General features: G+C 50.1%; 1 protein-coding gene across 1 annotated transcript; it reads right to left on the bottom strand.

Moving 5' to 3' along the window:
• Nucleotides 1–11,028: 11,028 nt before the first annotated feature.
• On the bottom strand, nt 11,029–14,465 carry LOC123112905 (uncharacterized). The gene has a single exon (XM_044534004.1). It carries the CDS (start codon nt 14,392–14,394, stop codon nt 13,435–13,437), a length of 960 nt encoding a protein of 319 aa, XP_044389939.1. The 5' UTR covers nt 14,395–14,465; the 3' UTR covers nt 11,029–13,434.
• Nucleotides 14,466–22,736: the final 8,271 nt, after the last annotated feature.

Here is a 22,736-nt window from a genome sequence, read left to right on the forward strand (position 1 = left end):
CTGGTACACAGCATTGCATACATAATAGATCCTATGGCTGATGCATAGGGAACATCTTTCATATTCTCTCTATCTTCTGTAGTGGTCGGGCATTGAGTCTTACTCAATTTCACACCTTGTAACACAGGCAAGAACCCTTTCTTTGCTTGATCCATTTTGAACTTCTTCAAAATTTTGTCAAGGTATGTGCTTTGTGAAAGTCCAATTAAGCGTTTTGATCTATCTCTATAGATCTTAATGCCTAATATGTAAGCAGCTTCACCGAGGTCTTTCATTGAAAAACTTTTATTCAAGTATCCCTTTATGCTATCCAGAAATTCTATATCATTTCCAATCAGTAATATGTCATCCACATAAATATCAGAAATGCTACAGAGCTCCCACTCACTTTCTTGTAAATACAGGCTTCTCCGAAAGTCTGTATAAAACCAAATGCTTTGATCACACTATCAAAACGTTTATTCCAACTCCGAGAGGCTTGCACCAGTCCATAAATGGATCGCTGGAGCTTGCACACTTTGTTAGCTCCCTTTGGATCGACAAAACCTTCTGGTTGCATCATATACAACTCTTCTTCCAGAAATCCATTCAGGAATGCAGTTTTGACATCCATCTGCCAAATTTCATAATCATAAAATGCGGCAATCGCTAACATGATTCGGACGGACTTAAGCATCGCTACGGGTGAGAAGGTCTCATCGTAGTCAATCCCTTGAACTTGCCGAAAACCTTTTGCAACAAGTCGAGCTTTGTAGACAGTAACATTACCATCAGCGTCAGTCTTCTTCTTAAAGATCCATTTATTCTCAATTGCTTGCCGATCATTGGGCAAGTCAACCAAAGTCCATACTTTGTTCTCATACATGGATCCCATCTCAGATTTCATGGCTTCAAGCCACTTTGCGGAATCTGGGCTCACCATCGCTTCTTCATAGTTCGTAGGTTCATCATGATCTAGTAGCATGACTTCCAGAACAGGATTACCGTACCACTCTGGCGCGGATCTTACTCTGGTTGATCTACGAAGTTCAGTAGTATCTTGATCTGAAGTTTCATGATCATTATCATTGGCTTCCTCACTAACTGGTGTAGGTGTCATTGAAACAGTTTTCTGTGATGAACTACTTTCCAGTAAGGGAGCAGGTACAGTTACCTCGTCAAGTTCCACTTTCCTCCCACTCACTTCTTTCGAGAGAAACTCCTTCTCTAGAAATGATCCATTCTTAGCAACGAATGTCTTGCCTTCGGATCTGTGATAGAAGGTGTACCCAACAGTTTCCTTTGGGTATCCTATGAAGACACATTTCTCCGATTTGGGTTCGAGCTTATCAGGTTGAAGCTTTTTCACATAAGCATCGCAGCCCCAAACTTTAAGAAACGACAACTTTGGTTTCTTGCCAAACCACAGTTCATAAGGCGTCGTCTCAACGGATTTTGATGGTGCCCTATTTAACGTGAATGCGGCCGTCTCTAAAGCATAACCCCAAAATGATAGCGGTAAATCTGTAAGAGACATCATAGATCGCACCATATCTAGTAAAGTACGATTACGACGTTCGGACACACCATTGCGTTGTGGTGTTCCGGGTGGCGTGAGTTGTGAAACTATTCCACAGTTTTTCAAATGTACACCAAACTCGTAACTCAAATATTCTCCTCCACGATCAGATCGTAGAAACTTTATTTTCTTGTTACGATGATTTTCAACTTCACTCTGAAATTCTTTGAACTTTTCAAATGTTTCAGACTTATGCTTCATTAAGTAGATATATCCATATCTGCTCAAATCATCTGTGAAGGTGAGAAAATAACGATATCCGCCTCGAGCCTCAATATTCATCGGACCACATACATCGGTATGTATGATTTCCAACAAATCTGTTGCTCTCTCCATAGTACCGGAGAACGGTGTTTTAGTCATCTTGCCCATGAGGCACGGTTCGCAAGTACCAAGTGATTCATAATCAAGTGGTTCCAAAAGTCCATCAGTATGGAGTTTCTTCATGCGCTTTATACCGATATGACCTAAACGACAGTGCCACAAATAAGTTGCACTTTCATTATCAACTCTGCATCTTTTGGTTTCAACATTATGAATATGTGTATTACTACTATCGAGATTTAATAAGAATAGACCACTCTTCAAGGGTGCATGACCATAAAAGATATTACTCATATAAATAGAACAACCATTATTCTCTGATTTAAATGAATAACCGTCTCGCATTAAACAAGATCCAGATATAATGTTCATGCTCAACGCTGGCACCAAATAACAATTACTTAGGTCTAATATTAATCCCGAAGGTAGATGTAGAGGTAGCGTGCCGACTGCGATCACATCGACTTTGGAACCGTTTCCCACGCGCATCGTCACCTCGTCCTTAGCCAATCTTCGCTTAATCCGTAGCCCCTGTTTCGAGTTGCAAATATTAGCAACAGAACCAGTATCAAATACCCAGGTGCTACTGCGAGCATTAGTAAGGTACACATCAATAACATGTATATCACATATACCTTTGTTCAACTTGCCATCCTTCTTATCCGCCAAATACTTGGGGCAGTTCCGCTTCCAGTGACCAGTCTGCTTGCAGTAGAAGCACTCAGTTTCAGGCTTAGGTCCAGACTTGGGTTTCTTCTCTTGAGCAGCAACTGGCTTGCTGTTCTTCTTGAAGTTCCCTTTCTTCTTTCCTTTGCCCTTTTTCTTGAAACTAGTGGTTTTGTTAACCATCAACACTTGATGCTCCTTTTTGATTTCTACCTCCGCAGCTTTCAGCATTGCGAAGAGCTCGGGAATAGTCTTGTTCATCCCTTGCATATTATAGTTCATCACGAAGCTCTTGTAGCTTGGTGGCAGTGATTGGAGAATTTTGTCAATGACGCAATCATCCGGAAGATTAACTCCCAATTGAATCAAGTGATTATTATACCCAGACATTTTGAGTATATGCTCACTGATAGAACTGTTCTCCTCCATCTTGCAGCTATAGAACTTATTGGAGACTTCATATCTCTCAATTCGGGCATTTTCTTGAAATATTAACTTCAACTCCTGGAACATCTCATATGCTCCATGACGTTCAAAACGTCGTTGAAGTCCCGATTCTAAGCCGTAAAGCATGGCACACTGAACTATCGAGTAGTCATCAGCTTTGCTCTGCCAGACGTTCACAACATCTGGTGTTGCTCCAGTAGCAGGCCTGGCACCCAGCGGTGCTTCCAGGACGTAATTCTTCTGTGCAGCAATGAGGATAATCCTTAAGTTACGGACCCAGTCCGTGTAATTGCTACCATCATCTTTCAACTTTGCTTTCTCAAGGAACGCATTAAAATTCAACGGAACAACAGCACGAGCCATCTATCTACAATCAACATAAACAAGCAAGATACTATCAGGGACTAAGTTCATGATAAATTTTAAGTTCGATTAATCATATTACTAAAGAACTCCCACTTAGATAGACATCCCTCTAATCCTCTAAGTGACCACGTGATCTAAATCAACTAAACCATGTCCGATCATCACGTGAGATGGAGTAGTTTCATCGGTGAACATCATTATGTTGATCATATCTACTATATGATTCACGCTCGACCTTTCGGTCTCCGTGTTCCGAGGCCATATCTGCATATGCTAGGCTTGTCAAGTTTAACCTGAGTATTCTGCGTGCGCAACTGTTTTGCACCCGTTGTATTTGAACGTAGAGCCTATCACACCCGATCATCACGTGGTGTCTCAGCACGAAGAACTTTCGCAACGGTGCATACTCAGGGAGAACACTTCTTGATAATTTAGTGAGAGATCATCTTATAATGCTACCGTCAATCAAAGCAAGATAAGATGCATAAAAGATAAACATCACATGCAATCAATATAAGTGATATGATATGGCCATCATCATCTTGTGCTTGTGATCTCCATCTCCGAAGCACCGTCATGATCACCATCGTCACCGGCGCGACACCTTGATCTCCATCGTAGCATCGTTGTCGTCTCGCCAATCTTATGCTTCCACGACTATCACTACCGTTTAGTAATAAAGTAAAGCACTACATCGCGATTGCATTGCATACAATAAAGCGACAACCATATGGCTCCTGCCAGTTGCCGATAACTTGGTTACAAAACATGATCATCTCATACAATAAAATTCAGCATCATGCCTTGACCATATCACATCACAACATGCCCTGCAAAAACAAGTTAGACGTCCTCTACTTTGTTGTTGCATGTTTTACGTGGCTGCTACGGGCTTAAGTAAGAACCAATCTCACCTACGCATCAAAACCACAACGATAGTTTGTCAAATAGACTCCGTTTTAACCTTCGCAAGGACCGGGCGTAGCCATACTTGGTTCAACTAAAGTTGGAGAGGCAGTCGCCCGCAAGCCATCTCTGTGCAAAGCACGTCGAGGGAACCGGTCTCGCGTAAGCGTACGCGTAAGGTTGGTCCGGGTCGTCTCGTCCAACAATACCGCCGAACCAAAGTATGACATGCTGGTAGGCAGTATGACTTGTATCGTCCACAACTCACTTGTGTTCTACTCGTGCATATAACATCAACATAAATAACCTAGGCTCTGATACCACTGTAGGGTTTCGTAGTAATTTCAAAAAAATTTCCTACGCACACGCGAGATCATGTGATGCATAGCAACGAGGGGAGAGTATTGTCTACGTACCCAACGCAGACCGACTGCAGAAGCGATGACACGACGTAGAGGAAGTAGTCGTACGTCTTCTCGATCCAACCGATCAAGCACCGAAACTACGGCACCTCCGAGTTCGAGCACACGTTCAGCTCGATGACGATCCCTGGACTCCGATCCAGCAAAGTGTCAGGGAAGAGTTTCGTCAGCACGACGGCGTGGTGACAATCTTGATGAACTACAGCAGCAGGGCTTCGCCTAAACTCCGCTACAGTATTATCGAGGAATATGGTGGCAGGGGGCACCGCACACGGCTAAGGAATAGATCACGTGGATCAACTTGTGTCAACTTGTGTGTTTAGAGGTGCCCCTGCCTCCGTATATAAAGGAGGAGAGGAGGGGAGGCTGGCCGGCCAAGGGGGGGAGGCGCAGGAGAGTCCTACTCCCTCTGGGAGTCGGATTCCCCCTCCAATCCTAGTCCAACTAGGATTCCTCGGAGGGGAAAAGAGGAGGAGGGGGCCGGCCACCTCTCCTAGTCCTAATAGGACTAGGGGAAGGGGGGGGCGCAGCCCATCTAGGGCAGCCCCTTCTATTTTCCACTAAGGCCCAGTATGGCCCAAATAGCTCCCGGGGGGTTCCGGTAACCCTCCCGGTATTCTGGTAAAATCCCGATTTCACCCGGAACACTTCCGATATCCAAATATAGGCTTCCAATATATCAATCTTTACGTCTCGACCATTTCGAGACTCCTCGTCATGTCCGTGATCACATCCGGGACTCCGAACAACCTTCGGTACATCAAAATGCATAAACTCATAATATAATTGTCATCGTAACCTTAAGCGTGCGGACCCTACGGGTTCGAGAACAATGCAGACATGACCGAGACACGTCTCTGGTCAATAACCAATAGCGGGACCTGGATGCCCATATTGGCTCCTACATATTCTACGAAGATCTTTATCGGTCAGACCGCATAACAACATACGTTGTTCCCTTTGTCATCGGTATGTTACTTGCCCGAGATTCGATCGTCGGTATCCAATACCTAATTCAATCTCGTTACCGGCAAGTCTCTTTACTCGTTCCGTAATACATCATCTCACAACTAACATATTAGTTGTAATGCTTGCAAGGCTTATGTGATGTGTATTACCGAGAGGGCCCAGAGATACCTCTCCGACAATCGGAGTGACAAATCCTAATCTCGAAATACGCCAACCCAACATCGACCATTGGAGACACCTGTAGTACTCCTTTATAATCACCCAGTTACGTTGTGACGTTTGGTAGTACCCAAAGTGTTCCTCCGGTAAACGTGAGTTGCATAATCTCATAGTCATAGGAACATGTATAAGTCATGAAGAAAGCAATAGCAACATACTAAACGATCGGGTGCTAAGCTAATGGAATGGGTCATGTCAATCAGATCATTCTACTAATGATGTGACCTTGTTAATCAAATAACAACTCATTGTTCATGGTTAGGAAACATAACCATCTTTGATTAACGAGCTAGTCAAGTAGAGGCATACTAGTGACACTTTGTTTGTCTATGTATTCACACATGTATTATGTTTCCGGTAAATACAATTCTAGCATGAATAATAAACATTTATCATGATTATAAGGAAATAAATAATAACTTTATTATTGCCTATAGGGCGTATTTCCTTCATGAGCGGGGTACCGGACAACAGCAAATCGAGATTGGACCACACCAAATGCCCGCTCGACATCCTTCCTGCAAGCCTCCTGAATCTTCGCGAACCAGGCGTTCTTGCCTCCTGGCACAGGGTTTGAGATGGTCTTCACAAATGTTGACCATCTCGGATAGATGCCACCAGCTAGATAGTACCCCTTGTTGTACTGCCGTCCATTGACCTCAAAGTTCACCGGAGGAGAATGACCTTCAACAAGCTTGGCAAAGACTGGGGAGCACCGCAGGACGTTGATGTCATTGTGAGTTCCTGGCATCCCAAAGAAAGAGTGCCAAATCCAGAGGTCCTGTGTGTCCACTGCTTCAAGCAACACATTGCAACCGCCTTTGGCGCCTTTGTACAACCCCTGCCAAGCAAATGGACAGTTCTTCCATTTTCAATGCATGCAGTCGATGCTTCCAAGCATCCCAGGAAATCCTCTTGCTTCATTTGGTGCTAGTATCCGAGCAGTGTCTTCCGCATTGGCTGTTCGCAAGTACTGCGGTCCAAACACTACCACCACTGCCCTGCAGAACTTGTAGGAACACTCAATGGTGGTGGACTCGGCCATGCGCCCATACTCGTCGAGTGAATCACCGGGAGCTCCGTATGCAAGCATCCTCATAACTGTCGTGCACTTCTGGATCGAGGTGAATCCAAGTGTGCCGGTGCAATCCTTCTTGCACTTGAAGTAGCTGTCGAACTCCCAAATGGAATTCACAATCAGGAAGAAAAGCTTTCGGTTCCTCCGATAATGGTGACGAAAGGTTTTGTCACCGTGCAATGGAGCGTCGGCAAACTAGTCCGAGTAGAGCATGCAGTAGCCTTCCAGATGATGCCGGTTCTTTGCTTTCACCCGCCCAAGCGCCGAGCCGCCTCGCCGCGGCTTCTCACTTCTCGCGAGCAGGCCGACGAGGGCGGCGAGCACCATGAGATGCTCCTGCTCCTGGACATCGACTTCGGCTTCCTCATCCAGCAACGCCGCAAGCGCCTCCTTATCTTCGGAGTCCATTGCTGGGCCGGACAATTCACCGAACACCTTGTGGGTGTGGTGGGCGCAGGCCCCCCGGCGTATAGGCCCTGCGCGGCCAGAGCGCCGAAAAAGGTACCGGGGTGGCTGCGAAGAGGCTGCCTCGGCGATGGTCCTTCTTTTTCCCGGCTAGAGACGGTCTACCTAGCTGCGGCGGACGGTGGTCGGTGCCGGGATCGGCAGGGGTGGCGCAGGGTGGCGGCCGAGCGCGGGGGGCAGGAGGGCGAATCTGGGCGGGTGGATTGACTTTTCGCCTGTCAATGTGGCCCCAGAAACACTTTTCCCTTGCGTCGGAGCCCCCGAGCGCCCCCCAGTGCGCCGGGTTCGGCCTGCGAGCGCAGGGCGCAAAAACGGGCCGAGTCGGCGAAATTCGGCGTCCTGGGGGCGCGACTGGGCCTTTTTTCGGCGTCGGCGCAAATAAATCGCCGGGGGAGGCCGTCCTGGGGGCGCGGCTGGAGATGGTCTTAGGAAACACTATATCTATTCAGAAAAAAATGGGGGGTCGGTCTGGTTATTGATTCTAGTTACGGTGGTGCCGGAATGGCAACCCAAACTAAAAGCCAAAATCAGGACAACAACAATTCTAGTGGTGACGCACTCGATCTTCTTGAAACCAATTGTGAAGATGAGATGCATGTTGATGGGGCAATGGCGCCAGCCCTTAAGGCGCCACGGGCGCCATGAAGATGATAGCCTGGAACTGCCGAGGCATGGGCCTGGGGCTCGACAGTGAAAAGATGTGTTACCTGGCAAGACTGATCCACGCCACAAAAGCCAAGGTAACTTTTGTTTCCGAAATCAAAACCTGTAAAATAAAGCCCAGTGATTTGAATACTCGCTTTGACATGGCTAATAGTGTTGTAGTTCCTTCCAAGAGATGATCCGGGGGACTCTGGCTGATGTGGAGTGATGATTGCAAGTTAATGTACATATTTCTAACTCCCATGTTATCCTAGCTACTGTTCTTGGCATAGCTAGTAAGGAGGAGTTTGCTCTAGTTTGTATATATGGGGATCCTTACCATCGCCACACAAATCAGATCTGGAAGCTTATTTCATCTTTTGTGTATGATAATGCTAGCAAACCGGTAGTTTGTATGGGAGACATGAATGACATCTTGTATGATATGGACAAAACTACTACCTTTGTTAATACTACTCAAATGTATGCTTTTCGAAATCTAGTCAAGTCTTGTGGTTTGATAGATCTTGGATATAGTGGTCCTTCTTACACCTAGACGAATAAACATTTTTCCACAAATCCTACTTATGAAAGGCTTGATAGATGTTTGGTTAACACTGAGTGGTGTGCTATCTATCTGAATACAAATGTCTATAATCTGCCTATTACGTACCTTAAGTGATCATGCTCGTATCCTTATCTCTACTGATGGCCAGTTTTGAAACCTTTGCAAAGCTTTAAATTTGAAAATTGGTGGCTTATGGAAAAGGACTTTGACTCGTATGCAAAGGCTATTTGGATTAGTACAGCTAATAAACCTTTCTATGCTAGAACTAATCATCTTGTAGGTTCTCTCAAAAGATGGTGCAAAAAGAAAAGGCCAATCAATCAGGAGCTCAACTACCTTGAGGAACAAATAAAAAATGTTCAGATGAAGCCAATACAGGAACATGACCACAAGTTGGAGGCCTATTTAATAAATAGGTATGAAGAGAACATGACCAAACTCACTGAATATTATAGTCAAAGGGCGAAAAAGCATTGGGCAACAAAATGGGACATGAATATTTCTTATTTTCATCAGGATGTACTCAAAAGAAGAAGGAAGAACCAAATTGTTTCCATCAAAGATAATAGCAATATAACTCATTTAAACCTGAAAATAGTGCTCATACTTTTGTTCAGTATTTCAAATAGATTTTTTGCTTCTAATACAATTAATCAAGGCATGTCGCATGTAAGCACCCATATAAATACAAATCAGCACGATTATACAAATAGTATTCCAGATAAGCAGGAACTTTGGCAGATTCTTAGGGAAATGAAGAGGCTTCTCCAGGACCAGATGGGTTAAATGTGGCCTTTTTCTTAGCAGAAAGTTCTGTGAAACTGCTATCATGCCAAATCATGTCAATGACACTAACATAGCTCTCATTCCGAAGAAATTAGCTTGCATTACTCCTGCTGATTTTAGACCCATTAGCTTCTGTAATGTTGTTTATAAAATAATTGCAAAATCTTTAGCATAGAGGCTTAAACCACATCTCCATGATTACATTCATCCTTCACAACAAGCTTTCATTCAAGGGAGAAGGATCAGCAATAACATTATTATAGCTCAAGAAACTACCCACATGGAATTCTCCTTCCTTCATGATTAAAATTGATCTTGCAAAGGCTTTTGATTGTTTAGAATGGAATTTTATTATTTGTCTCTAGCTCGAAAAGGGTTGCATAGCCATTTCATTAATTTGATCTATGCATGTATCTCTACGGCCTCCTTCACTATTATCATTAATGGCCAATCATATGCAAAATTCAGGAATAGCAAAGGCATTAGGCAAGGTTGTCCTCCTTCCCCATACCTTTTTGTACTTGCCATACATGAGCTCTCACATGAATTTCTCTTGGTCCAAATTGCCCTCCTATCCACTCACTCATGTTTGCAGATGATCTCTTAGTTTGTGGGCAAGCTACTACTCAAGAGGCAACGACCATCAGTCAACTCATTCAAGTATTTTGCAACAAGTCATGTCAAATTCCATATTGGTATAAATCTGGTATTATCTTTAGTAAAGGTGTGGATAGCAACATTAAACAAGCCATCAAAAGTATCTTCCTAGTTCTAGATATAGATAACAACACTATCCACTTGGGACATCCCCTTATTCTCCAAGCCAAAGACAAACCTACAACCTATAATTTTGTCATTGACAAATTCAAAGTTAAGCTACCTGGTTACAAAGCCAAGAAGCTCTCTCATGCAACCAGACTCACCCTCATAATACCCGTCTTTGCTTCAATTCCTGTTTAATACTCCCTCTGTAAACAAATATAAGAGCGTTTAGATCACTAAAGTAGTAATCTAAATGCTCTTATATTAGTTTACGGAGGGAGTACATGTCTAATATTCTTTTCCCCAAGAAGTTCTTATCCAAACTCACTTCAATCATTAGAAACTTTTGGTGGACAGGGGTGAGAGAGGAATGCAATTCTAAATCTCTCTGTCTGTGAGCTTGGAAAGATGCATGTTCCCCAAAGAATGAAGGAGGTCTTGGGATCCGAAATGTGCAAGCCACTAATAAAGGTTTGATTCTTTCAGCAGCTTAGAGGATAGCTGAAGATCCAAATAACAATCTTTCGAAAATCCTCTGATACATCCTTCTGGAAGGCCAACCATAATGTTCCCAAGTCTGCTTTCTGGACTGGAATTCTGAAAGTTAGACCCATGCTAATTAGAAACTCCTTCTATCAACTCACAAAAGGAAACATTTCTCTTTGGAGCAATCCTTAGTATAATACTTGGGATACAATCTATGACCATCTGATAAACCAGCCTAGAGAATATGAATATCCAGCTCTTGTTGAAGATCTTTTGCTCCCAAATCAGAAAAAATGGAACAATAATCTCATTGATAGTCTCTTTCATCCGGATACATCTACTATCATCAAACAAGTTCCAATAATTCAGGATGGTGGGAAAGATCTTCTTTGTTGGAAGCTCACCCTTCAGGGAAATTTACAACTAAAAGTGCATACAAGCTCTGTTTGCAGGTTTTGCAGGAAGAAGGAGAACCACAACCCACAATCATTACAGCCAACTGAAGAGAGCTATTGAAACAAATTTGGAAAACAAAAGATATAGCTCCAAGGATACAAACATTTGCATGGAGACTTATCAGAAAAGCCCTTCCAACAAGTATAAGAGCAGGTAAATACACAGCCCAAATAAGTAAATTTTGCTCCAGGTGTGGAGTGGAAGAAGATGAAAAGCACATTCTTTTTCTTTGCCCATTTGCTAAGGCTGCCTGGTTTGTCCATCCCTGGTACATTAGAATAGAAGATCTTGTATGGGATAACAATTCAATAACAAGTACTTCCTCCGTTCGAAAATACTTGTCATCAAAATGGATAAAACGGGATGTATCTAGAACTAAAAAAGGTCTAGATACATCTCCTTTTATTCATTTTGATGACAAATATTTTAGGCATTCTTAACTCAACTCATCCACATGCCACTTTGAGCAATATATTTACCTTCATGTGGTGTATGTGGAAAGGAACGACAAATTGTTTCAAAGAAAAGAGAGCTCTCCTCTACAAATTTTTTATGCAGCTCAGACCATAGCTAATTGCATATACCAGGAAATGGGGGTATAGGAGCAATCACAGAAGAAGGAGAACCAGGAATTGCAAATAGCAGGTATATATGCACAAGGGACAATAGTAGATTTATTAAAGCTAAAAAAAACAAATAGGATTTCACAGATGCGGCATGGAAGAATCAGGTTCAACATGCCAGCAACACAAGAGCTGGACTGGGAGTTTATATGCACATACATCAAGGAAGCAGAAGACTGAAGGTCCAAATCTATGCTATAGGAAATCATGCAGAATCAGCCATACAAGCAGAAGCACAAGCTCTAGTAATTGCAACCAACATTCTTGCCAGGTTGCAAATAAAAGATGCGATCTTCCTCACAGACAATTTATCGCTAGCGAAAGCAGCTGCTGCAAGATCGCCTAGAACAGATCCAGGACATTGGGAGGCTAGAGGCTTACTTGCAGAATTTTGTGCAGTAACAAATGCATCTTCAGTTCAGTTTTTTCACATCTCAAGACTTCATAACATGGAGGCACATGATTTAGCCCAGCTAGCACTCACCCACATAACAGATCAGCAAGTTCATTTCTCTTGTAGTAATGCAGATCATCTTGAGGACAGTTGCCCTTTAAAACTGTTGTGTTTAGGCATACAATTACAGGGAATTGTATTTCTCAATGTAAACTGTTTGCAGTATGAATGAATGGATTGGCGCCATAGGCGCCTTTGCATGTTAAAAAAGAGACATTTACCATTCTCCTCTGGGCTGTGGCCACGTGACCTCGCTATACAGAGAGTGGAGACTGGAGCTGCTGCCACATATCATCACTTTCATCACAAACTGTTCGCCCAAATCTAATGCTCTGCCCTAAACCTACATCGAAAACTGTTAAAACCTAAATGTCACTACTGAGAGTCAGGTCGTTATAAAGACCATGAAAGTTTCTACAAACACGACCAACAAACCTTCCGAGAATATTCTTCAAAAAAAAAAAACCTTCCAAGAATTGGTCCTTTGGCATTTTTCAATCTTCTTCCTACAACACTTGTAAGTTAAACCTGTAGCTTTTAAAATGCTATATGCATAAAATGTGATGGATCAGGCCTAACTTTAACATTAGCTGTCGTTTGTTTCCTGCGGTATTTATCTAATATCCATATTTAGCGCAAACCATCTTCATTTCTACATTTTCCAAATCCAATTTTGCTTAGCAAGCATACATTCTACGACCATCTATAACCCTAGGACACCCTGCCTATATATATAGGCTGGCACACAGACGGCCAATTACGTATGAGATGGTTTTTGACATCTTGTGCAGTAGCCTTTCTCTAAAATAAACATATTTTGTTCAAGGTGCCTTAGGAATTTCAACAGAGAGAGATCATACAATTGTTTTCTATTCTCTCCTACACAAAACTTCATCCATAAACCCACCTCAGCGCAAGTATATGCTTCATAGTCAAACTAAGCTTCTCCAAAACAAGCAATTTCACTTTCATGAAAGTAAACTGAAGACCGGATTAATGTTCAAAACAGATACAAACAGTTTGAAGTTTATGAAAGTAATCTTTAGAACAGATAAATGCTCAAAACAGCAACAAGAAACAATCCAACGAACTGAACTTGTAAACATCTGAAATTGTTTGCCACTTGATGCCTATATACAGACACACATGGTCCTCTAGGATCATCACGATAAACGGCAAATTGAGGAATTGAGAACCTGGGACGACGCCATGGCCTATCCACAGCCCACCAATGCAGCTAGGTTACGCAAGCTTCGATCGTGGGTGGCCATGGCAGCTGGTACGCGTACTCCGCGGCGTGCTGCTTGTCCCGGAGCACGGCGTACTGTGCGTCGTCCGGCACCACACCAGATAAGAGCTCGGCGGTGTCCTTGTCCAGAGCAAGAACAACGTTGTCTCCGACCGTCCAAGAGGCGAACCTCTTCCCCTTGCTGCTTCCTGCGAAATAGATGGGGGCCAACTCCCTGTCGCGGCAGACTGATGTGCTGCTACGTGCGGCCCCGGAGGTCCAGCCGCCGGCGGCAGACGAGAAGGCGCAGGCCCTGGCGTTGCGGTCCCCAAAGCGAAAGAGCGCGCACGTCACCCTGAAGTTTGACATGCTGATGCCCGCGGCCGCGTCCTTGTCCTCGCCGTCGAGGAGGAAAGCGCCCAGCATGTGGCAGCCGTGGAACCACGCCGAGCGAGGGATTTCCCTGTAGCATCGCCTCAGGGGATCGCAGATGAGGAGGCCTGGCGCCAGCTCCGAGTGGAAGAGGAGCAGAAGGCCGCCCCGGATGTCGGCGAGCTCCCAGCCGCAATCGCCAAACTCGCCCCGCGGGAGGAAGTCGAGTGCGAGGTTCCGAGCGGCGACGGCGTCCGCCCACGGCGAGGAAGAGGAGGAGGACGGGACGAATACGGGGTTAAGGCCAGGCGGACGCGGGTGGCCGTGGCGCTCGTTGACGCGGTAGTGGCCGACAACGTGGTCGGCCGACGCGCCGTGGAGAGAGCCGAACCGGCGGAGGAAGCCGCCGCCGTCGCCCGCGATTACGTTGCGCCATCGCCTGCAGGTGCACGCGGCACGGATGAGGTGGGCAGGCGAGGAGAGGCGCAGGAACACCACCTCGAGAAGCTCGCCCGGAACGTCGTCAATATCTCCCTCCCGCGCGGGTACCCGCCGGGAATTCTTGCGGCGGCGGCGGCGGCGGCGGCCGTCCCCCATGGCCGCCCGGATCTGTGGGATCTGGGTTTCGCCCACGAGGACGGATCACTCCGAACACGTTTTTCTTAACGGGCAAGGGTCTCGAAGGACCCAAAAAGAAAGAAATTACAAACCAGTCATTACATCTTCCAAAGAGGACCCGGAACAAATGAGAGTAAAATGCATGCGCGGTCCTAATTATTTTACAAAAATGTCAAGTGAGTTTCAAATCTTTAGGATATGCATATCACAGTCTTAAATTTTTGTAAATGGTTCATTGGAGGTCCTATGGACCTCTGACCTGTGTTGACCGGCTAGCATGATGATTTGACCACCGCCATGTAGGCATTATTTTGCACAGATCACCTCTGCAAAGATGTATCTTCTAATTTCATGGACCTCCTCCTCCGTGCATATATCGGCCAGACCAAGCAGCATGGTGTCATTGCGGACGTCGGAGTGGGTTCTCGGCCGGTGTGCCTGTTTAATGACGGCAGGAGGATGAACGGGCAACCTATTTGATTGCGGTATATATCCGCCCCATCCAGTCACGTCGCTCCGATATTGAACAGATGCGAAGACCGGGACACGACGTGGCGGCCCTCTCGGCCCGTGTGTGATACGTCTCTAATGTATCTATATTTTTTATTGTTCATGCTATTATATTATTATTGCCACATACTTTTCTTATCATTCTACATTATTTTATATTATTATTCTGGACTAACATATTAATTTAGTGTGAGTGTCAGTTTATGTTTTCTGATTGTTTTTTGGTTTTACAGAAAATCAATACCTACGGAGGTCCAAACACAATGACAATTTTTTCTAGACCAAAAGAAACACATGAAGCTTCAGGAGTCGTCGAGGGGATGCTCGAGGGCAACACAAGGGCAGGTGGCGCGACCGGGGGTGGCCGCACCACCCAGGCTTGTGGACCCCGTGAGCCTCCATTTGATCCAATTCCTGACCTACAAATTCACATAAATTCCAAACCCTCGAAGCGGGACCCGAAACAATTTTATTACCGATGCAAGCCTCTGTTCCGAAGCGATCCCATATGGAGGCTTGTTCTGGAGTTCTGCCGTAGAGGAAAACCATTGGGGTGGCCATCTTCATCTATCAACCTTGCTAACTCCATGATGGTGTGTGAGTAGTTCCTTCAGGACCTATGGGTCCATAGTAGTAGCTAGATCTCTCTCTCTCTCTCTCTCTCTCTCTCTCGGATCTTCAATATCATGTCCTCTTCTGAGATCATTCCGATGTAATTCTTGTGGTGTGATTGTTGGGACCCGATGAATTATAGATTTATAATCAGATTGTTCATTGATTTATATTGAATCTCTTGAAGTTTTTTGTTGCATAATTAAATATCTATGTATGCTTTCCGATCTATCTGTCTTCTCTGGCCAAGATAGATTGGTAGTTGTCGGCGTTCTGGGAACGGGGGTACCCAGACTTGCCTCCCTGCGGCCTGCGGCGTGGCTCAAGGAGTGGCCCAGTACGACCCATCTTCATCAACACATGCTCAAGACCCTCGCGAGGGGCCAAGCCTCGCGGGGAAGGACGACAGGAGGCTTCCTCAGGCACGGCCTCGTCAGTCTGGCTCGCGAGAAGGCGGAGAGATCAAGCCGGGGTACCTCACGAGGTGCCCATGACGCAAGCCATGCCGACCAAGGCCAGGCGGGCGCCAGGCGGGCGCCGGCCTGCGCAGAGTCCTTGTTTCCCCTTTGGTGCAAAGGGGGCAAGCGCAGGCAAGGGTATCAAGCAAAGGCAACCATTTCGGTGCAACAAGACCAAGACCAGCGGGACGGAAGAACGGAGGTCATCGTGGAGCCCAAGCCAGCGTCATCGTCAGGGTCTTTGGCAGGCGATGACCAACTTTAGTCAGGATAAGTGTACTAGATGTTCCCCTTCGAAATGGCCAATTGTTGGCGCCCTTCCCGCTCAATATTTGGGAAGAGGCCTAGGGCCTCCGCCTATAAATAGGACTAGCCACCCCCAGGGTAGGGCATCGACATCTGATCTAGAGACCAACCAGAGAGAAGAACCTTGGGCAACACCACCATAGGAACAGACCCTCGAGGGGCTGTTCTTCCTTTGTACTGTTCATCATCAGCCCCAGAGGCAATCCACACACCACACATTGGAGTAGGGTATTACACCATAATGGTGGCCTGAACCAGTATAAATCTCGTGTCCTTCGTGTTGTTCTTCGTGTAGTTTAGATCCTAGCGAGGCGGTGAGACATGAGTAGGTTGGGGGTGTGATCTCCGCGTGCACCCCAGTGTTCGAACCTCAAGGGTCTGTCGAAACCCGAAATCCGACATTTGGCGCACCAGGTAGGGGTGCACCGGAATCCGCCTTCCGTCGCCTCGTGTTTCGCCGCCCGTCGCACCATCATCAACATGTATGGCGACCAAACGGGCAACCCCGATCCCTGGGCGGCATGGCCCACCTGCTCAGAGCCGCCTGCCCAGGGCGACCTCAACCCTGCGCCCCAGGAAGCCCGCGGTTCGCAGAGCGCTGCGGGCCGCGGGCGACGCGGTCAAGCGACACCAGCTCTCACGCCGCGGTAGGTGCGGTCGGTAGCCAGGGCCTCGAGCCACGCCGCGGCCGCGGCGCCGTACTCGCGGCGAGAGCAGGCGAACTCAAGGGCTGCGCTCACAGTAGCGCGAGAGCTGCTGCAATGCAGGCTGCAAGAGGGCGGCCGCGACGTGCTACTAGAGCAAGTGGCGGAGCTTCTGGGCTCCGCCCTTGGGGGCTCACCCCTTCTGCACCCAGCTGCCCCCTCAGGCCCAAGGCGGATCGCACGGAGGCCCCACGCGTGCCCGCACAGCCCCGAGCGGGTTCCAGGGCCACTCCAACACCACCCTGGCCGTCAGCGCCTGGTCACCAATGGTGCTGCCTCCGCCCCCGGCCAGCGAAGGAGGACTCGCCACCGCCCATGGTCCCAGCGGGCCATCGCGCCACCACCCCCAGGTGGGCGCCTCAAGCAGGGCTGCGTGGCACACGGGGCACTACATCGAAGCGTTCGGGGTGGCGGCCCCGGAGGAGTACGTGCCCCACATGATGGACCAAGGGCACGCACAGGAGGAAGATCACAGCTTGTTCCTCGGCCCAAGCTGGGGGGAAGAGACACCCGAAGCTGAGCTCTTTCAGGAGCCCCGGGAAAGCCCCGTCGACCGCGCTGGAGGCAGCGATTATCGGGTACCGCTAATTCCTCAGGAGCAAGCATACGCTAACCGTGGGTCGCAGGAGGTACAGGTCATCGCGGCGGATGGCTACCCCAATCCAGCAGTTTCCTACCCCTCAGAAGGAGGGCGCCGGGGGCTGCAGGAGAGGGGCTGGGATCCGGCATCACCACCGCGGCATTCGAAGCAAGGCGTCCTCAGGAGGTAGGCCCTCTGCCGGGGAGGTGCCTCCGGGCCTACCCCCGGCAGAGGACCCGTGGTCATCGGGGGAACCACTGGCGATCGCTCTACCCCATTGGCGGCGTCCTCGGTCTCCGGCCGTCGTCGATGGCACTAGAGTGTGGCGCAAGGCGGGGCCCTCGTCTGGCGATATGAAGCAAGGCCGGTACATGTGAAGAAGGCCCAGTGCCTGTGAAGCTCGCCGCCCCGTGACACTCTCACGTAATAATGAGTGGGGCTGTACATGCCCCGGAGTCTCCGGAGAGCCGCCCTCGGGCCTCGGGGGCTCCTGCCCACGCCCAGTGGCAGCACTTAGCTCCGCGCTGGTGAGAAGACGTCGAAGACTAGACTAGGTGCCAGACGCGGCTTTTTCTGCTTTCCTTGCTTTTCCCCTTGGTTGTTGCTTTTCCCTGTTCGGATTTAAGTTGGATTTGAGCTTGAGACTTGCGTGTGTTCGGGGAAGGGGTGTTTAGTCTCGTTCGAACAATCTCTCGCATTCTGGTCACCGCTTTGCGTCCATCCGGCCTCAACTGCCTCCCCTCGTGAGCCCCTCGCGAGCCGGGTTAGGCCCAGCATGCGCGCAGCCCAGGCTGCCGTCGCCGTGCCCTCTCAGGAGGTTCTCCTTGCAGGTTGAACAGGCTCGTTCAGGAGACATTCATGACACCACGGCCCCCCAAAGGCTAGGGGCCCGTACGGGTCAAAGGTAACAGGCCAGTCGACTCGCCACGAGACCGGTCGACTGGCGCAGGCACGCGGGTGATATCATGTCTACAAATACGCTAACTGCAAGTTTTTTTACATGAGGGGCTCCCCCTCCCAAAATGCTCTTACAATCCTCTGGGCCAAGCCCGAACTCTATCTGCGCAGGATAAAAGCAGGAACAGCACGCGGTCAATCGGATAAATCCCCCAATGCATCCTCAGGGACACCTCCGGAGTCGCCACTGGCATCACTGGCCTCGCCATCACCTTCCGCGCCGCCGCCGACAGCACCTGGGCCGTTCACCACTCCGCCCTCATCAACGGCCATGACCACGCCGTCATCATCAGAGGTGAAAGCCCTGACAAGGGCGTCCACGTTGTCTTCCACCCAACGCGCCAGATCGTCCCGGATCGCCAGGGGTACTAGTGCGATGGCGGCGTCAAAGTCGAATGGTGATCCATGTTCTGGAGATGACTGAAGACGCGAGAAAAAGCACGCCCCTTTAGGGCACGAATCCTCTCCTCCACCAACCTGTCAGCTCTGCCCGCCCGAGCCTCCAACTGCGTCACCACGTCGGTGAAGAACTGAAGGTTACCAGCATAGTTGACCACACGAGGTTCCCCAACGGCTGCCTCGCAGATGATACCCAAGGCCGTGTTGGCTCTTTCCCGGAGCTCACGGAGCATGGGTCTATGCACGTGCTCCAAGGTCTACCGCTGGCATATCTCATCCTCGTTCCGCCGCGCAACGGCCTCGGCCACGTCCACCCTTTGGTGGAGAAGAAGCACCTCGGCGCGGGAGGAAGCCAGTTCCGCCTGTGTCGCGCCAAGAGCGGCTCGGGCAGCGTCCCCGCGCCGCGTCACTTCATGTAGCTTGGCCTTCAGGGCGGCGGTCCTCCCTTCTGCTTCAACCTTGATCAACTCCAGCCTCTCCTCGAACTCGCGCTCAAGGTTCAAGCGGGCCGCCGCCACCCGGCGATCAACCTCTTCTGCGGCTCGGGCTTCCCTCTCAGCAACATCATCCTACGCCCGCATCACCATGCGCTCCCTTGTCTCCAACCGCTCGAGGTCCAGGGTGCGTTCGGTGGCCTCCATCGCCAGTGCCTCCTCGCGTCTCTGGAGCTCCGCCCGGTCAGCCGAAGCCCCCTTCATCGACGCAAGGGCCGCCTCATGCAACTCCACCTGCTCCTCCAGGGAGCTACTCCAGGCCCGGAGCTCCCACGCCCGCTCTTCTGCGACCTTGCGCCGACGGTCAGCCTCCTGAGCCTCCAAGACGGCCCGGAAGCAGGCCTCCCGAGAAGCTGCCAGCGACACCTCGGCCTTCTCATTGTCGAGGTCACGCTGGTGGCGCGCAAGGGCAACGGCCACCTTCAGCTTGCGCCTCTCCTCAGCTAGGCGCAGGCCCTCGGCCTCAAGACGTGTGTCCTCGTCAGCGAGCTCTACACCAAGCTGGCTCACCGCGTCCGCCGCCCTCCGGAGGAACCTTTGACGGAGGGTGCGGCGCTCCCAAGCACGCTCGAGCATGTATTCCGCATCGCCTTCCGCCTCGGGCGTGCGGGGAGGGCCACGGACCAGCACGCCCCCTCCGGGCAGGGGGCTGGGGGCTGGCGCTCTCACGATGACCGGACGCACCTCACCAGAAGCCTGGCCCGGGACCAGTTCGCCCTCCAAGGAAGACCGCAGGGTCGACCCCAGCCCGACGCCGTCCACAACCAGTCGAAGAGCCTAGGGCAGGCTGGCTATGCCCCAGGAGGGCTCGCGGAGGATGGTCGCGGGGTGCGCAGAATCGGGACGCACCACAGGATGGCCTGCCTATCCGACCGGCCTCACCACAAGGGCAGTGCTGGAGCCCGGGGCGCTTGGGGAAGATGGAGAGGGCGGGGCCTGGAGGGATGTCTCCTCAACCATCTCCGCGAACTCGACAGGAAGGGCCCTGCAGGGGCGATAATCAGTTGAAGCAGCAGGAAAGTAAGGGACAGAGAAAGGGAAAGGCTTACTTATCGGTGGCGAAGTACTTCCTGCGCTTCAATAGGCGGCAAGGGTAATCATCACCCAAGGCCTCCCTCCTCTTTCGGAGGCCCTCGAAGTCCACTCGGAAGCGGCCCAGGAGCTCGGCGCAAGGGTCAGCCTGCGACGAGGAAGAAGCGCCGATGAGGTCAACGTCGGGGGCATCGCCTTGGCGCTTGCTGCCAGACGCCGCACCATGGAGGGTGGCTGGGGCATCAGAGGCCTCTGCCACTGGGACTGCGGGCTGCGGCTCAGCCCCCTCTATTGCCGCAGGATGGACCTCAGGAGCTACCGCCTCAGGAGCCCTGCTTGGCGTCATCGTCCCAATAGCGGCCGCCTCAGCCCCCGGCGGCCCCTGCCTCCCAGCTCCACCACTCGAGGAGGGACCGTCGTGGGCAACCGAAAGGGCGACCGCCACGACTGGGTTCTCGCGAGGCCCCCTGAGGCCTGCGGGGCGCAGCCCCCATTCGTTGAAGCTGGGCATCTGCTTCACGAAGTCACCCCTGCTCGAGCAGAGGTACAGCAAGGCGCCACCATGCCGAATGCTGCCAGGAGAAGGGTCGCCAGTTAGGATCATGAGAACCTTCCTCAGCACTTCAGGCGTCAGATCTTCCTCTTGGAGCCTCATGCGGCCTTCACGCCCCCCAGAAAGACCACATCCGGCGGGAATGGCGCTGGAGAGGGGCAATGAGGCGCAGGAGGAACTCCTTCACCACCTTGGACGCCGTCACACCGAGCGCCCTCAAGTACGCGAAGCGACGCCAGACGAAGATGAGCCGGGGGCTGGTGAGCGTCTCCTGGCCCCAACCCGAATTGGGGATGGCAGGCAAGGTGGGCTCCGAGAGCAGGGGGCTGAGTACTCCGACATCCACGTACAACCACCGCTCTCGGAACCCAGTCGCGGGAGGAGGGAGTCTGAAGTCAATTCTCGAGGCCTCTGTTTCTGGCGCGGCAAAGAAGCTCACACACCCCGAGCTTTGGGAGGGGTCACTGAGGCGCAAAGAGAAGAAATGGCGCAGCAAAGCAATTGAAGGAGGGATTCCCATCATCGCCTTGCAAACAAAAGTGAAAATAGTAAGAAGAGCAATGGATTCGGGACCCAAATGCATCATGTGGATCTGGTAGTGGGAAAGAACGACATTGAAGAAATCGGAAAAGGGGGGAACCAATCCCGCCCACAGGGCGTCAGCGAAGTACTGAATCTCGGTGGCTATCCTATCAATGGAGAAGTGAGATGCGGGCCAGACCGTCGTCCTCCCACACTCGTTGAAGATGGTGGCAATGGCGGAACTGACCTTGTCCAAGCCTTCCAGCTTGAGTATGATCGACTTATCAACAGCGGGAGCCATCGACGGCGATGGGCCGGATGAAGGCACCAACTTTTGCACTTTCCCCTTCTTCGTCGGAGCCATGGCGACGGGAAGGGGGAGGATTCGAGATTGGATTGGAGGCGGAGGCTGGAGCTCGAGAGAAGGAAGAGCAGGAGGTGCGCAAGCGGCGAGAAGAGGGGAGATTGTGTACACCCACAGGTCCGCCTAGCTGGGCGCAAAATAAGGAGGTGTGGGGGAACAGGGACGCCCATGTCCAATCAATCGCCACGCGGCGCCCAAGGCCGCAGGCTATTGGGGCCCGTGGCGCTTCGCACTTGCCTCTTTGCTTCTCTGCTAAGCCAAGTCCAAGCGCGCCTTGGGCCTGGGGGCTACTGTCGGCATTCTGGGAACGGGGGTACCCAGACTTGCCTGCCTGTGGCCTGTGGCGTGGCTCAAGGAGTGGCCCAGTACGGCCCATCTTCATCAACACATGCTCAAGACCCTCGCGAGGGGCCAAGACTCGTGGGGAAGGACGACAGGAGGCTTCCTTAGGCACGGCCTCGTCAGGCTGGCTCACGAGGAGGCGGAGAGATCAAGGTGGGGTACCTCACGAGGTGCCCATGACGCAAGCCATGACGACCAAGGCCAGGCGGGCGCCAGGCGGGCGCCGGCCTGCGCAGAGTCCTTGTTTCCCCTTTGGTGCAAAGGGGGCAAGCGTAGGCAAGGGTATCAAGCAAAGGCAACCATTTCGATGCAACAAGACCAAGACCAGCGGGACGGAAGAACGGAGGTCATCGTGGAGCCCAAGCCAGTGTCATCGTCAGGGTCTTTGGCAGGCGAGGACCAACTTTAGTCAGGATAAGTGTACTCACTACTAGAAAAAGGGCCTATTGTCCCGGTTGGTAAGGGCCTTTAGTCCCGGTTGGTGAACC

Source organism: Triticum aestivum, chromosome 5B, assembly GCF_018294505.1.
Source record: "Triticum aestivum cultivar Chinese Spring chromosome 5B, IWGSC CS RefSeq v2.1, whole genome shotgun sequence".
In the NCBI taxonomy this organism is placed as follows: domain Eukaryota; kingdom Viridiplantae; phylum Streptophyta; class Magnoliopsida; order Poales; family Poaceae; genus Triticum; species Triticum aestivum.